Source organism: Corythoichthys intestinalis, chromosome 3 (genome assembly GCF_030265065.1).
Source record: "Corythoichthys intestinalis isolate RoL2023-P3 chromosome 3, ASM3026506v1, whole genome shotgun sequence".
NCBI lineage: Eukaryota > Metazoa > Chordata > Actinopteri > Syngnathiformes > Syngnathidae > Corythoichthys > Corythoichthys intestinalis.
Window position 1 is genome coordinate 42462667 of NC_080397.1, and position 14126 is coordinate 42476792.

General features: G+C 38.5%; 1 protein-coding gene across 6 annotated transcripts in view; it reads right to left on the reverse strand.

Moving 5' to 3' along the window:
• Positions 1-14126, reverse strand: part of sh3glb2a (SH3-domain GRB2-like endophilin B2a) — a 45468-nt gene that overhangs the window by 29711 nt on the left and 1631 nt on the right. For 2 of the 6 annotated variants that reach the window (XM_057832456.1, XM_057832451.1), the window contains exons 2-7: positions 9095-9236; positions 8559-8570; positions 4834-4962; positions 4417-4550; positions 2392-2484; positions 2275-2286 (exon numbers count right to left, since the gene is read on the reverse strand). In XM_057832456.1, coding sequence (XP_057688439.1) covers positions 2275-2286; positions 2392-2484; positions 4417-4550; positions 4834-4962; positions 8559-8570; positions 9095-9236 — 522 coding nt within the window. The remainder of the gene's footprint in view (positions 1-2274; positions 2287-2391; positions 2485-4416; positions 4551-4833; positions 4963-8558; positions 8571-9094; positions 9237-14126) is intronic. The other 4 variants (XM_057832457.1, XM_057832452.1, XM_057832453.1 and 1 more) reach the window with 3 other exon arrangements.

The following is a 14126-nucleotide window of genomic DNA, read 5'->3' on the forward strand; positions in this document are numbered from 1 at the left end:
GGCGCGCTCAATCTGTAATGACGCCGTTTTGCCTATATTGCGAGATAAAAGGCAACGCATAATGAGCAGAGTGAATTTTGGCAGCCTCTGGAACCTTTTTTTAATTGGTTAAAGTCTTGCAATCCCTCTCCCTATGATTAGAAATATCATGAGAAGCAATGTGGGGAAGCAAGGTGGCATGTGATCTATGTCTTAACACCTTATGTTATTTCCCAACGCAGAGAAGATATATCAATTGGTAGCCCTACGCACAGTCATGGTTGCACTTCCCATCATGCATTTGGGATGGCCACAGTATCATTTACTGAAAGCTCAACAAATACACTAGATGGCAATATTTAGTCACAATATACAAAGTCACGAGTCTTTCTATCTGTGGATCCCTTTCACAGAAAGAATGTTAACAATGTAAATGCCATCTTGAGGATTTATTGTCATAATAAACAAATACAGTACTTATGTACTGTATGTTGAATGTATATATTCGTCAGAGTTTTATTAATTTTTTTCTTAATGCATTGCCAAAATTTATATGATCGGGAAAAATTATCGGGAATGATTGTAATTGAATCGGGAGCAAAAAAAAAGCAATCGGATCAGGAAATATCGGGATCGGCAGATACTCAAACTAAAACGATCGGGATCGGATCGGGAGCAAAAAAACATGATCGGAACAACCCTAACTCTTATTATTATTATTTTGGAGGACGGGGTTTGAGAATAGTTTATTTATGTGCAGTGTATCACAAAAGTGAGTACACCCCTCGCATTTCTGCAGATATTTAAGTATATCTTTTCTTGGGACAACACTGACAAATGACACTTTGACACAATGAAAAGTAGTCTGTGTGCAGCTTATATAATAGAGTTCATTTATTTTCCCCTCAAAATATAGCCATTAATATCTAAACCGCTGGCAACAAATGTGAGTGCACCGTATGAGAACTACGTTCATACCTAAATGTCCAAATTGAGTACTGCTTGTCATTTTCCCTCCAAAATGTCATGTGACTTGTTACAGGAGTGCTGTCAGCATTGCTGCAGAGATTGAAGAAGTGTGTGTGTGGGGGGGTCATTCCCACCACCATGCTTGACTGTAGGCATGACACAATTATCTTTGTACTCCTTACCTGGTCGCCGCCACACATGCTTGAGACCATCGGAACCAAACAAATGAATCTTCGTCTCATCAGACCAAAGGACATTGTTCCAGTAATCCATGTGCTTTGTTGACATGTCTTCAGCAAACTGTTTGCGGGCTTTCTTGTGTACCGTCTTAAGAATAGGCTTCCTCCTGGGGTGACAGCCATGCACACTAATTTGATGTAGAGTGTAGCGTATGGTCTGAGCACTAACAGGCTGACCCCCCACCTCTTCAATCTCTGCAACAATGCTGACAGCACTCCTGTAACGAGTCACATGACATTTTAATGACAAGCAGTACTCAATTCGGACATTTAGGGATGTACGTAGTTCCCATGCGGTGTACTCACTTTTGTTGCCAGGGGTCTATATATTAATGGTTATATTTTGAGTTATTTTAAGGGGAAAATAAATTAACTCTATTATATAAACTGCACACAGACTACTTTTCATTGTGTCAAAGTGTCATTTTGTCAGTGACAAAAATGTGAGGGGTGTACTCACTTTTGTGATACACTGTATTTATTTTACGTATTAGCGTCAAATTTACAGATTATTTGTTCCATAAAACCTTATAATCCAATTTAAAATATTTTTCACATTTAAAAAAAATCCCCTTATGTATCGAATAGTGGGTCAAGAACCATGAAATGAACGTGTTGTAAATTTTTGTATTGTTACAGCCCTAATAATAACTTTCTGTGACCACTGCAGGCTTTTCTTCCATTAACAGTGAGGTAGCAACAATTTTGCCTGTATGTATACATACTGTACAGCAGGGGTGCCCATTACGTCGATCACTATCGACCAGTAGTGAGCAACATAACCTCATATGTTGCTCACACAACATAATTAACTAAGTACATTTAAAAAAAAAAAAAATCTTTTTTTTTTTTTTAACCCCACCTTGTTCAGGTCGATCGCGGGAGGTTGTCTCCTTGAAAAGTAGATTTTGGAGCAAAAATCAATGAGCACCGCTGCTGTACAGTATAATGTACACCATTATCAGAAATGCAATAGAAATTAAAACACTGAAAACACAAAATGTTACAATCGTAGTGATGCTCTGCTTTGACTTGCTCCCAAGGGGACAGAAAGAAAAATGGTGATAAGAATATTGTCAATACTCACATCGACCTCGCACTTCCATGGTTGTGAACACAAAGTAAGTGAAATCATGAATACTCGCATAATCATGAATAAATTAGTGTGATGATGCATTAAGATGATGACATGTGGTTAACTCACCGCAGCCTTTGCCTCCGCTGCTTTGGCCTTTTTCAAACGCGATTTAGCAGCATCCAGATCAAGGCGAAGATTCTCCAATAGACGCCGTTCTTTCTGCATTGACATGTTAAGAGTTTAACGATTTGACGACGTACAAAGACCTTTTGTTAAACATACGGTCCTTCTAAAAAAAAATTTGCATATTGTGATAAAGTTCATTATTTTCTGTAATGTACTGATAAACATTAGACTTTCATATATTTTAGATTCATTACACACAACTGAAGTAGTTCAAGCCTTTTATTAATATTGATGATTTTGGGAAAAGACTCAAGAAAAAACAAAAAATCCTTATCTAAAAAAAATTGCATATCATGAAAAGGTACTCTAAAGAAGCTACTAACCTAATCATCTGAATCAACGAATTAACTCAAAACTCCTGTGAAAGATTCCTGAGGCTTTTAAACACTCCCAGCCTGGTTCATTACTCAAAACCGCAATCATGGGCAAGACTGCCGACCTGACTGCTGTCCAGAAGACCATCATTGACACCCTCAAGCAAGAGGCTAAGACACAGAAAGAAATTTCTGAGTGAATAGGCTGTTCCCAGAGTGCTGTATCAAGGCACCTCAGTGAAAAGTCTGTGGGAAGGAAAAAGTGTGGCAGGAAACGTTGCACAACCAGAAGAGGTGACCGCACCCTGAGAAAGACTGTGGAGAAGGGCCGATTCCAGACCTTGGGGGACCTGCAGAAACAGTGGACTGAATCTGGAGTAGAAACACCCAGAGTCACCGTGCACAGGCATGTGCTGGAAATGGGCTACAGGTGCCGCATTCCCCAGGTCAAGCCACTTTTGAACCTGAAACAGCGGCAGAAGCGCCTGCCCTGGGCTACAGAGAAGCAGCACTGGACTGTTGCTCAGTGGTCCAAAGTACTTTTTTCAGATGAAAGCAAATTTTGCATGTCATTCGGAAATCAAGGTGCCAGAGTTTGGAGGAAGACTGTGGAGAAGGAAATGCCAAAATGCCTGAAGTCCAGTGTCAAGTACCCACAGTCAGTGATGGTCTGGGGTGCCATGTCAGCTGCTGGTGTTGGTCTACTGTGTTTTATCAAGGGCAGGGTGAATGCAGCTAGCTATCAGGAGATTTTGGAGCACTTCATGCTTCCATCTGCTGAAAAGCTTTATGGAGAGGAAGATTTCATTTTTCAGCACGACCTGGCACCTGCTCACAGTGCCAAAACCACTGGTAAATGGTTTACTGACCCTGGCATTACTGTGCTCAATTGGCCTGCCAACTCTCCTGACCTGAACCCCATAGAGAATCTGTGGGATATTGTGAAGAGGAAGTTGAGAGACACCAGACCCAACACTGTGGATGAGCTTAAGGCCACTATTGAAGCATCCTGGGCCTCTATAACACCTCAGCAGTGCCACAGGCTGATTGCCTCCATGCCACGCCGCATTGAAGCAGTCATTTCTGGAAAAAGATTCTCGACCAAGTATTGAGTGCATAGCTGATATAATTTATTGAAGGTTGACTTTTTTTGTATAAAAAAAAAACCTTTTTTGTATTGGTTGGATGAAATATGCTAATTTTTTGTTGTTGATATTTTTGTTTTTTCTTGACTTTTTTGTCGAAATCATCAATATTTAAACAATAAAAGGCTTGAACTACTTCAGCAGTGTGTAATGAATCTAAAATATATGAAAGTAATGTTTATCAGTACATTACGGTACATTGCAGAAAATAATGAACTTTATCACAATATGCTAATTTTTTTAGAAGGACTAGTACTTCAGGCAATTTAGACAGTTGTGATTTGTCACAATACTGTTAGATCTTGACACTATGACTTGCCCTAATTTAATCCCCACCCTGTTTGTAATTAACAGAGTAATTGTAATAGCCTGGGGGCAGGTTTAACATGGCTTCATTGTTTTATTCTTAGAAAGAGGCAGTCTTCCTAATGCTTTGAACAGGAACACTGAGCAAAGATGATCAGTAAGTCCAAATATACAAAAGTAGTAATGTATAGCACACTGACTGTAATAGTCCTCCAGTCTCCTTCCAGAAAGTTCCTGAGGGGTGTCAGAAAACTGATGGCTGACGTATGAAGGAACTCCCTCTGAGCTGCTCCTAATCTTTGCTCACATTCTCCCACTTTGATTAGAGTGCTTCCTGTAGGAGATTGAAATGAGCTGAGAATACAATTGTTGCATTTGTCTACTTTAAAACAGAATGATTTTACAATCTTTGTTTCGCCATTTGGGCTGTGAAAATTAACTGATAAACTAATGGATCATGAAATTAATTGACAACTATTTTGACAATTGAGGAATCATTAAGCACCATTGTCAAACTTAAAATTGTGCAAACCTTTTTTAACCTCTATATAACAGAAAGGCAATTAAGCAGTAATCTCACAGAACGAAGTATTCAATGGGATTCATTTGGCACGTACCATATGGAGTGTCGGGACCAAATTCGTTAGCAGCATCCTGCATATAATGACCGAGAAGTTCTCCATTGGTAACTCTGGATGGTGCTTTCCTGTCCAACTTTTCATACACAAACTCTTCAATTCGAGCACCTGCAGAAAGTTCAAAAGTTGATCTATGGCAATCAAAACATTTATAAACGTAATTGAAACTTCTGTAGTGTTAACCCTCACACATTGAATCACGATTTGACGACATTGATGACAGTTCTTTAGCAATGCAATCCTATTGGTCAGAATTCACTTCAGTTGTGCAAACATCCCTTATGTGATTTTTCACAATTTTTATGATTTAACACTTCTAAAATGCTACTTCATATCATTGCACCGCAATGTCTCGTTGAGATTAAACAAGGGATGTCCGATAATTTTTTGCCTCTACTTACTTACATATGTAATATTACAATATTACATACATGGTATGAAAAAATCTGAACCTTTTGGAATTTCTCACATTTCTGCATAAAATCAGCATTAAATGTGATCTGATCTTTGTTGAAATCAAACAGATGAAAAAACAGTGTCTGCTTTAACTAAAAGCACCCAAACATTTATAGGTTTTCATATTTTAATGAGGATAGTATGAAAACAATGACAGAAGGGGGAAAAATAAGTTAGTAAACCATGACATTTAATAATTTGTGCCCCCCCCCTTTTTTTTTGGCAGCAATAAATTTAACCAGACGCTTCCTGTAGCTGCAGATCAGTCTGGCACATCGATCAGGACTGATCTCGGCCCATTATACTCTACAAAGCTGCTGTAGTTCAGTCAGATTCCTGGGATGTCTCACATGAATTGCTGTCTTTAGGTCATGCCACAGCATCTCAATGGGGTTCAAGTCTGGACTTTGACTTGGCCACTCCAGAACGTTTATTTTGTTCTTCTGAAACCATTCTGAAATTGACTGACTTCTGTGTTTTGGATCATTGTCTTGTTGCAGCATCCATCCACTTTCTAGCTTCAACTGTCTGACAGACGGCCTCTGGTTTTCCTGCAAAACCTCCTGGTAAATGTTTGAATTCATTCTTTTGTTAATGATTGCAAGTTGTCCAGGCCCTGATATAGCAAAACAGCCCCAAATCATTATGCTTCCTTCACCATGCTTCACTGTGGGGATGAGGTGTTGATGTTGGTGAGCTGTTCCATTTTTCCTCCACGCATGAAGTTGTGTGTTAATTCCAAACAATTCAACTTTGGTTTCATCAGTCCACAAAATATTTTGCCAAAACCTTTGTGTCCAAGTTCCTTTTTGCGAACATTAAACGAGCAACAATGTTTTTTTAGACAGCAGTGGCTTCCTCCGTGGAGTCCTCCCATGAACACCATTCTTGGCCATTGTTTTACACATAGTTAATGTGTGATACTGGACTGTGCCAGTGATTTTTGTAAGTCTTTGGCAGACACTCTAGGGTTCTTTTTTTTACCTCTCTGAGTATTCTGTGCTGAATTCTTAGCGTCATCTTTGGTTGATGGTCACTCCTTGGGAGAGAAGCAACAATGCTAAACTCTCTCCATTTGTAGACAACTTCTCTGACTGTCGATTGGTGAACATTCAGAGTTTTAGAGATGGTTTTGTATCCTTTCCCAGCCTTATATAAATCAGCAATACTTAAACGCAGGTCTTCAGACAGCTCTTTTAACCGAGCACATCAGACAATGCTTCTCATCAAGACAATTCTTACCAGGTGTGTGTTTTATAGTGGACAAGGCAGATTTAAACCACTCATCAGTGATTGGACACACATGTGATTTAAATTGGTTGGTAAAATTTGGTTTCAATTGCTCTATAAGTCTCCTTAGGGCCAAAGGAAACTTAAAGGGCAACACTCTGCCTATGGCTTAGGGAGAGGGTTCACTTACTTATTTTTCCCCCTTCTGTCATTGTTTGCATGCTATCCTCATTAAAATATGAAACCTATAAATGTTTGGGTGGTTTTAGTTAAAGCAGACACTGTTTTTACATCTGTGTGATTTTGAACAAAGATCAAATCACATTTGATGGTGATTTTATGCAGAAATGTGAGAAACTCTGAAAGGTTCAGATACTTTTTCATACCACTGTAGCTTGGCACCTTCCTATTGTTTCGACTTGGTTACACCGTATGTTCCTGGGAAGGCGCATCCAATTGTACATTCCCAACACCAGCCCGACACCGAGAGAACAAAAGAAGTTTGCAGGTTTGCGAGCGCCCTCTACAGGGGCTTCGGGACTCTGGAGCGCCTTACCCATGGATATTAGAGTGGCTACCTCAGTACAAATGTTTAATCTTAAGACTTGTTCTACACTCTGGCTTTTAGTTCAAATCATATGTTGTCCACGTTAATTGACTGTGACCTTTCAGCCTTTGACCCCAAAAAATTTAATGAAATCAGTAGCTTAGCAGCCGGTCTTAGATAAACACATGCAATGAAAGTCCAGATGAGTCTCATCATCATCTGGCATATATTTTATAATAATGGCACTGATACTACACACTACACATTACTGCACAGCATCACTACACAGACTCACAAACGTCTAAGTAGCCATACAATAAGTGGTCACAAGTGATGTGTGGAGACCAAGATGAGTGGGAATTGGGTAAATAGCAAATATAATCTCAAGAAGTAGATAAAACCTGCTGCTTTGTGGAAGATTTTCTATCCCACTGGCCTGTCTTGTTCAATGAATCATAGTATTGTTAACATTCTGTTCATGTACATTAACGCCTTAGCTACAGTCTGGTATTATACGAACTGTTGACTTTTTAAAGCACCCAGAATGAGATCTCAAAATCTCACTTACTTTGTTCTTGTTTTTATTGTTCTTTTGAGGTATAATAACTGAAATTTCTACTCCTCAGTTACATGGAGACAGATCAGAATCAAATTTGCTAGGTAGATTCTAAGGATGTATACGACTTGATCCTTAGAGCCCAATTTTTGACTTTTTAAAATTTCATTTCGTTTCATCTTTAGTGTTAAATTACCAGAATAAAACAACTTTTACTTGATATTCTAATTATTTGGGTAGTAATGTATATTCTAGTGATGTATACACATCGATCCATTGAGCCTGATTTCTAATTTTTTGTCTCTGGGCTGATTAATTACATTCTTATTGTTGCCTGTAGGTTCCGAGTTAGCCAGGAGAGGGAGCCAGTGGCCATAGTTAATTTTGAACTGGTGTCTAATACCGGTACATCAAATTATATTGAATGCAGATCAAGCAATAATTGCGTTAACTGTTGTAAATAGGACTTTAAGATCTGGTAAACTAATACTCCAATCAGTATAGATTGTAGATTTTAAGAACATTGTGAAAACTAGGCTATGCAATTCTTTAAATATATATACAGTTCAACAATACTATTTTTTTTCTTAAAATACTTTGAATTTTGAAATTCCTGTACATCTCAATAAAGACAAAGAACAGGTGCAGAACTAAAAAGGAGGTCTTTATGTTGCAATATTTTGGGTTTCAAATTGGAAAGGCCGACCAGTCAGCATTCACCCATTCCGACTCAACATTATACTTGTACCACATTAGGATTCATTACCTAAATCCTGTTGTATGAAACTGTATGCCATTGAAAAATATAACTGACAATGAAGTCTAGCCTTCATACAATTACAGTGTATGTAAAATTGACTAATGTGAATGGACGTGTCCCATAACTGGGCTAGAATAGAGAGACAAAAAACTCACCAGAGTGGTCGACTGTAGCATGAAGAATCAAACAAACCAAATGTTAAGCTACAATACTTTAGTGTACGACGGTGAGCTTTGTTTTTACTTTAATTCACCATTTGTTACCTTCTAGTTTTGTTTAAACAGCAATATTACTTGTCCATTACATACAAACGTTTACTATTCTGTCAGGGCTTGACCCCCAACTCCCACAAATAGTGAGGGTTTGTTGCGTGACGATGACAGTTAAACGAAATAACGTGCTGGGGGTTTAACGTTCAGTCTTGTCTGTTTCAATCTTAGACCTCGTTAGATTCAAGAATTCAGCCCTGTTGTTGTGCGCTTTTGAATGGACTGATTGGTAAAAAAGATTAGGTCCCTCAAGGTGAGGTTGAAGTTTACGATCAAATGTGACACTGGGATGAGAGAAAGTGAAACGACGTGGATTTAAAAAATGGTAAAATTAATATTATATCAAACAGAGAAGGTATTTTGCTTGACCTTGCCGTCATTTATTGAACTCTCCATTGTCTCGTTGCATACTAATGTCTTACTTGGGTTTGGCTGCAGTAAAACTTCTGTTTGCCTGTAGATCTTCTCAGTCCAGTTTTTTGTGCAGTCTGCGCGGCTCATTAGGTTTTCATAGTGAGCATCCAACTCAGTCTTCTCTGCCTGGCCCAGCTTCTCTTCTGTAAACTGGATCAGCACACAGGCAGGTGAATTACAAACACAGTTGATCCCAAGGGCGTAGGTTTGCATAGGAACGGTGGGGACATAACACTATCAACTTTTCAGGATGCTCAAACTGTCCCCACCAACTTTTAAGCCACCTTATTTGCATTTATAATGAGTTCAGCTACAGTGCCTTGCAAAAGTATCCGGCCCCCTTGAATCTTGCAACCTTTCGCCACATTTCAGGCTTCAAACATAAAGATATGAAATTTAATTTTTTTTGTCAAGAATCAACAACAAGTGGGACACAATCGTGAAGTGGAACAACATTTATTGGATAATTTAAACTTTTTTAACAAATAAAAAACTGAAAAGTGGGGCGTGCAATATTATTCGGCCCCTTTACTTTCAGTGCAGCAAACTCACTCCAGAAGTTCAGTGAGGATCTCTGAATGATCCAATGTTGTCCTAAATGACCGATGATGATAAATAGAATCCACCTGTGTGTAATCAAGTCTCCGTATAAATGCACCTGCTCTGTGATAGTCTCAGGGTTCTGTTTAAAGTAAGGCTGGGACTTTAACGCATTAATTTCGATTAATTAATTATAAAGCTTTTAACGCGTTAAAAATTTTAACGCAATTAATTGTTTCAGTTCCATTTGTCCGCATGCGGAACCTTCCTACTCATGTGTTTCTGGTACGCCGGTAAATCTGACGCACACAAACAAACGCTAACAGCAGCAGTGATGGGAGGCGACATTTTATTTGGACAGTTAGGGGCTAGTTTTCCCCTATAAAACGCATCCTGATGGGACAATGGACAAGAGCATTGTTTTGTGCAAGCTGCCGACGCGGCCGCGCGCCTTCCTCGTCCCCCTCTTCCCGCCCGCCCTTTACCCAGGGCGCCGCGGCGGCGAGGGTCCCGGCGCGGTCGGCTTGGCGGTCACGGTTGCACCCGGCGGGCTGCCTCAGCCGGCGCTTGTGCAAGCTGCTATTCGATGATGAAAAGCAGACCAAAGAAGACCGATTGAAGTCTGTCGAGTATGTTGGTTTGACACGGGACCACTGGACTTTCTTGAGCAATTCTAACTATCTCGGAGTGACCGCACATACAATACAAGTCGTCAACAATGAATGGCATTTGGCGTCTTTCGTCCTGACTGTGCAAAAAGCCAACGACAGACGCTAAACAGTAAACTGTGCAGACCAGTTTTTTTTCGGGAGCTGAGTCCTGGGAGATTGAACGAAAAGTCACAACAATTGGTACGGATTGTTGAATAACTTAATGTTGAAGTGTTGCACTTTGTTATTTTCTTGCAGTTTAATTATCAGTGTTTACATTTCACTATTTGAAAGAAAATATTTGGCAATATTTTATGCCTCATAGTTTTATCTTGTAACTACTGAAAAGTAGTTATGTATACAGTTAAAAAACAGTAACTATCTAAAGAAAAATGTTTTCAAAGAACATAAATAATCCGGGTGCCTGAAACACTTTAAACCTGAATAGCTGTATGAGCACTTTGACCAATTGTATGCTGATGACATTACATATTAACAGTAATAAATTTGTTGTTAAGCTCACAAAGGCTTTTTTATTGAGAACACGATTTGTTTTGTCAATATATGGTTTTCAATTAGAATGCGATTAATTTCGATTAATTAATTACAGACCCTGTAATTAACTCGATTAAAAATTTTAATCGAGTCCCACCACTAGTTTAAAGTGCAGAGAGCATTATGAAAACCAAGGAACACACCAGGCAGGTCCTAGATACTGTTGTGGAGAAGTTTAAAGCCGGATTTGGATACAAAAAGATTTCCCAAGCTTTAAACATCTCAAGGAGCACTGTGCAAGCCATCATATTGAAATGGAAGGAGCATCAGACCACTGCAAATCTACCAAGACCCGGCCGTCCTTCCAAACTTTCTTCTCAAACAAGGAGAAAACTGATCAGAGATGCAGCCAAGAGGCCCATGATCACTCTGGATGAACTGCAGAGATCTACAGCTGAGGTGGGAGAGTCTGTCCATAGGACAACAATCAGTCGTACACTGCACAAATCTGGCCTTTATGGAAGAGTGGCAAGAAGAAAGCCATTTCTCAAAGATATCCATAAAAAGTCTCGTTTAAAGTTTGCCACAAGCCACCTGGGAGACACACCAAACATGTGGAAGAAGGTGCTCTGGTCAGATGAAACCAAAATTGAACTTTTTGGCCACAATGCAAAACGATATGTTTGGCGTAAAAGCAACACAGCTCATCACCCTGAACACACCATCCCCACTGTCAAACATGGTGTTGGCAGCATCATGGTTTGGGCCTGCTTTTCTTCAGCAGGGACAGGGAAGATGGTTAAAATTGACGGGAAGATGGATGCAGCCAAATACAGGAACATTCTGGAAGAAAACCTGTTGGTATCTGCACAAGACCCGAGACTGGGACGGAGATTTATCTTCCAACAGGACAATGATCCAAAACATAAAGCCAAATCTACAATGGAATGGTTCAAAAATAAACGTATCCAGGTGTTAGAATGGCCAAGTCAAAGTCCAGACCTGAATCCAATCGAGAATCTGTGGAAAGAGCTGAAGACTGCTGTTCACAAACACTCTCCATCCAACCTCACTGAGCTCGAGCTGTTTTGCTGTTTTAAGTCTCTCGATGTGCAAAACTGATAGAAACATACCCCAAGCGACTTGCAGCTGTAATTGGAGCAAAAGGTGGCGCTACAAAGTATTAACGCAAGGGGGCCGAATAATATTGCACGCCCCACTTTTCAGTTTTTTATTTGTTAAAAAAGTTTAAATTATCCAATAAATTTTGTTCCACTTCACGATTGTGTCCCACTTGTTGTTGATTCTTGACAAAAAAAATTAAATTTCATATCTTTATGTTTGAAGCCTGAAATGTGGCGAAAGGTTGCAAGATTTAAGGGGGCCGAATACTTTTGCAAGGCACTGTAGGTCAATACAGATTCATTTTTGCTTTGATCATTTCGCTTATCAATTAATTACGTTCATACTCGCGAAAAATGTGGCCCTGACCCCAATACACCAAATCTGTTTGGTTTGATTAATGTCCCATCCCCAGCAAAAAGTGTACATGCAGGTTATGCGGTTATATCGTCCCTTCCAATCTTGATACCAAACCTACGCCTTTAGTTGATCCACATATTCTGTATTGTCCAATTCAGAAATGTTGACACAGAATTACACTAGAGCACTCATCTGTCTCGGCTGTCATAGACGGCAACAGATATCCAATCCATTTTGAGCATGAGCATTTTGAGTTTTTGATTTCTGTAGTATCAGAAATTATATCTAGAATCGAGATTTTTTTATATCATCAATATCAAGTAAAAAAAAAAAAAAAAAGTATCATGACAACAGTATTGCATTAGAAAAATGTCAATATTGTGGCCTACATGACCCAAAATGTGATGTCAACGGATGTAGACGCCAGATCTTTAGTTATTTTTTTAATATTACCAAAAATAGTCACGTGCATAAGCGGATTTTAAGGGGTGGCTGAAAAGTGACATTGCATGTAATTGACTTTCCTATTTATATATATATAAGTTGTAAAGCAATAAAACTGCAACCAAAATGAATGAAATAAACAAAAAACATTTTTATAATGGGTCGAAGTTATTTTTCGAGCACCTTAGACGGTCATTTGCTTTGCATATAATTTTCCAAAAAAATAATGTTTTTAATCGAAAAAAAAATATTTAAAAAAAGATATTTTTTCTTTCATTGAAATTTTGTTTTTTTTTTTTGATTGAAGCAACTTTTTGGGGGATTGAATAATTTAGACTCAAATGTCCTAATCATAATATGGCCCAAACACAAAAAGGATTGCTTCAATCAACGAAAACTTTTTCCAATGAAAAATTAAGTGTTCAAATGCAAATTTTTCAATCTCAAATATTTTTTCGCATTCAAAAACTATTTTCTATGATTGAAATGTTTCTTTTTTGATTGAAGTGATTTTTTTTTTGAAAATCTATATTTTTTTTTTAAGCAATTTATTTTTTGATTGAATAACGAAGACAAAAATGTCCTCGCCAAAATGTGGCCCAAACACAAATCAACATTACTTCAAAGAGTTGTTTCAATTAAAAAAAAACAACAAAAAAAACTTGACTTAAAAAAAAAAAACAATTAAAAATTAATCAAAGAAAAATTTTACATGCATTTTTTTTTTAGATTTTTTAATTTCAAATTCTAATCTATTTTTGCATTCAAACACTTTTTTTTTTTTTTGATTGAAGCGACTTTTTTTTGGTTGAAAATATATATTTTGATTGAAGCAACTTTTTTTGGATTGAATAATCAAGACACAAATCTACCTCCATATGGCTCCGCCCAGGGGATAAAATTTTTGACTGGGGTAACTACATTGGCACGACACCGGCGGGCGTACCAAATTCAATGGATGACGATCTTGGCGAAAGGTATTGCCTAGGGAGCCTGATTTAGAATTCCCCTCAAGAATGATGGGGGGAAAAAAACGCTCATTGTCAACTTATTATTATAAATATTCCTGTAAGTTAATTTTATTGCTGACACTGCCAGTGGCGCCACCAGAGGGTGGCCAGGGGTGACCACGGCCACCCCTATAAATTGGTTGGCCACCCCACTGGTCACCCCGCTTGCCAGTATATCGTTAGATTGTTGTAGCATCAGTTATGCATTTCATCCCAAATGAATGCATTTGTTATGTTTTGTTAAATGTAGGGCTGTCAAATTTATCACGTTAACGGGCGCTAATAAATTTGGGCAGGACAGTTAAGTCGCTACAGTATCATTTACTGAAAGCTCAACAAATACACTAGGTGGCAATATTTAGTCACAATATACAAACTCACATTTATCCTTTACGAATTACAAGTCTTTCTATCCGTGG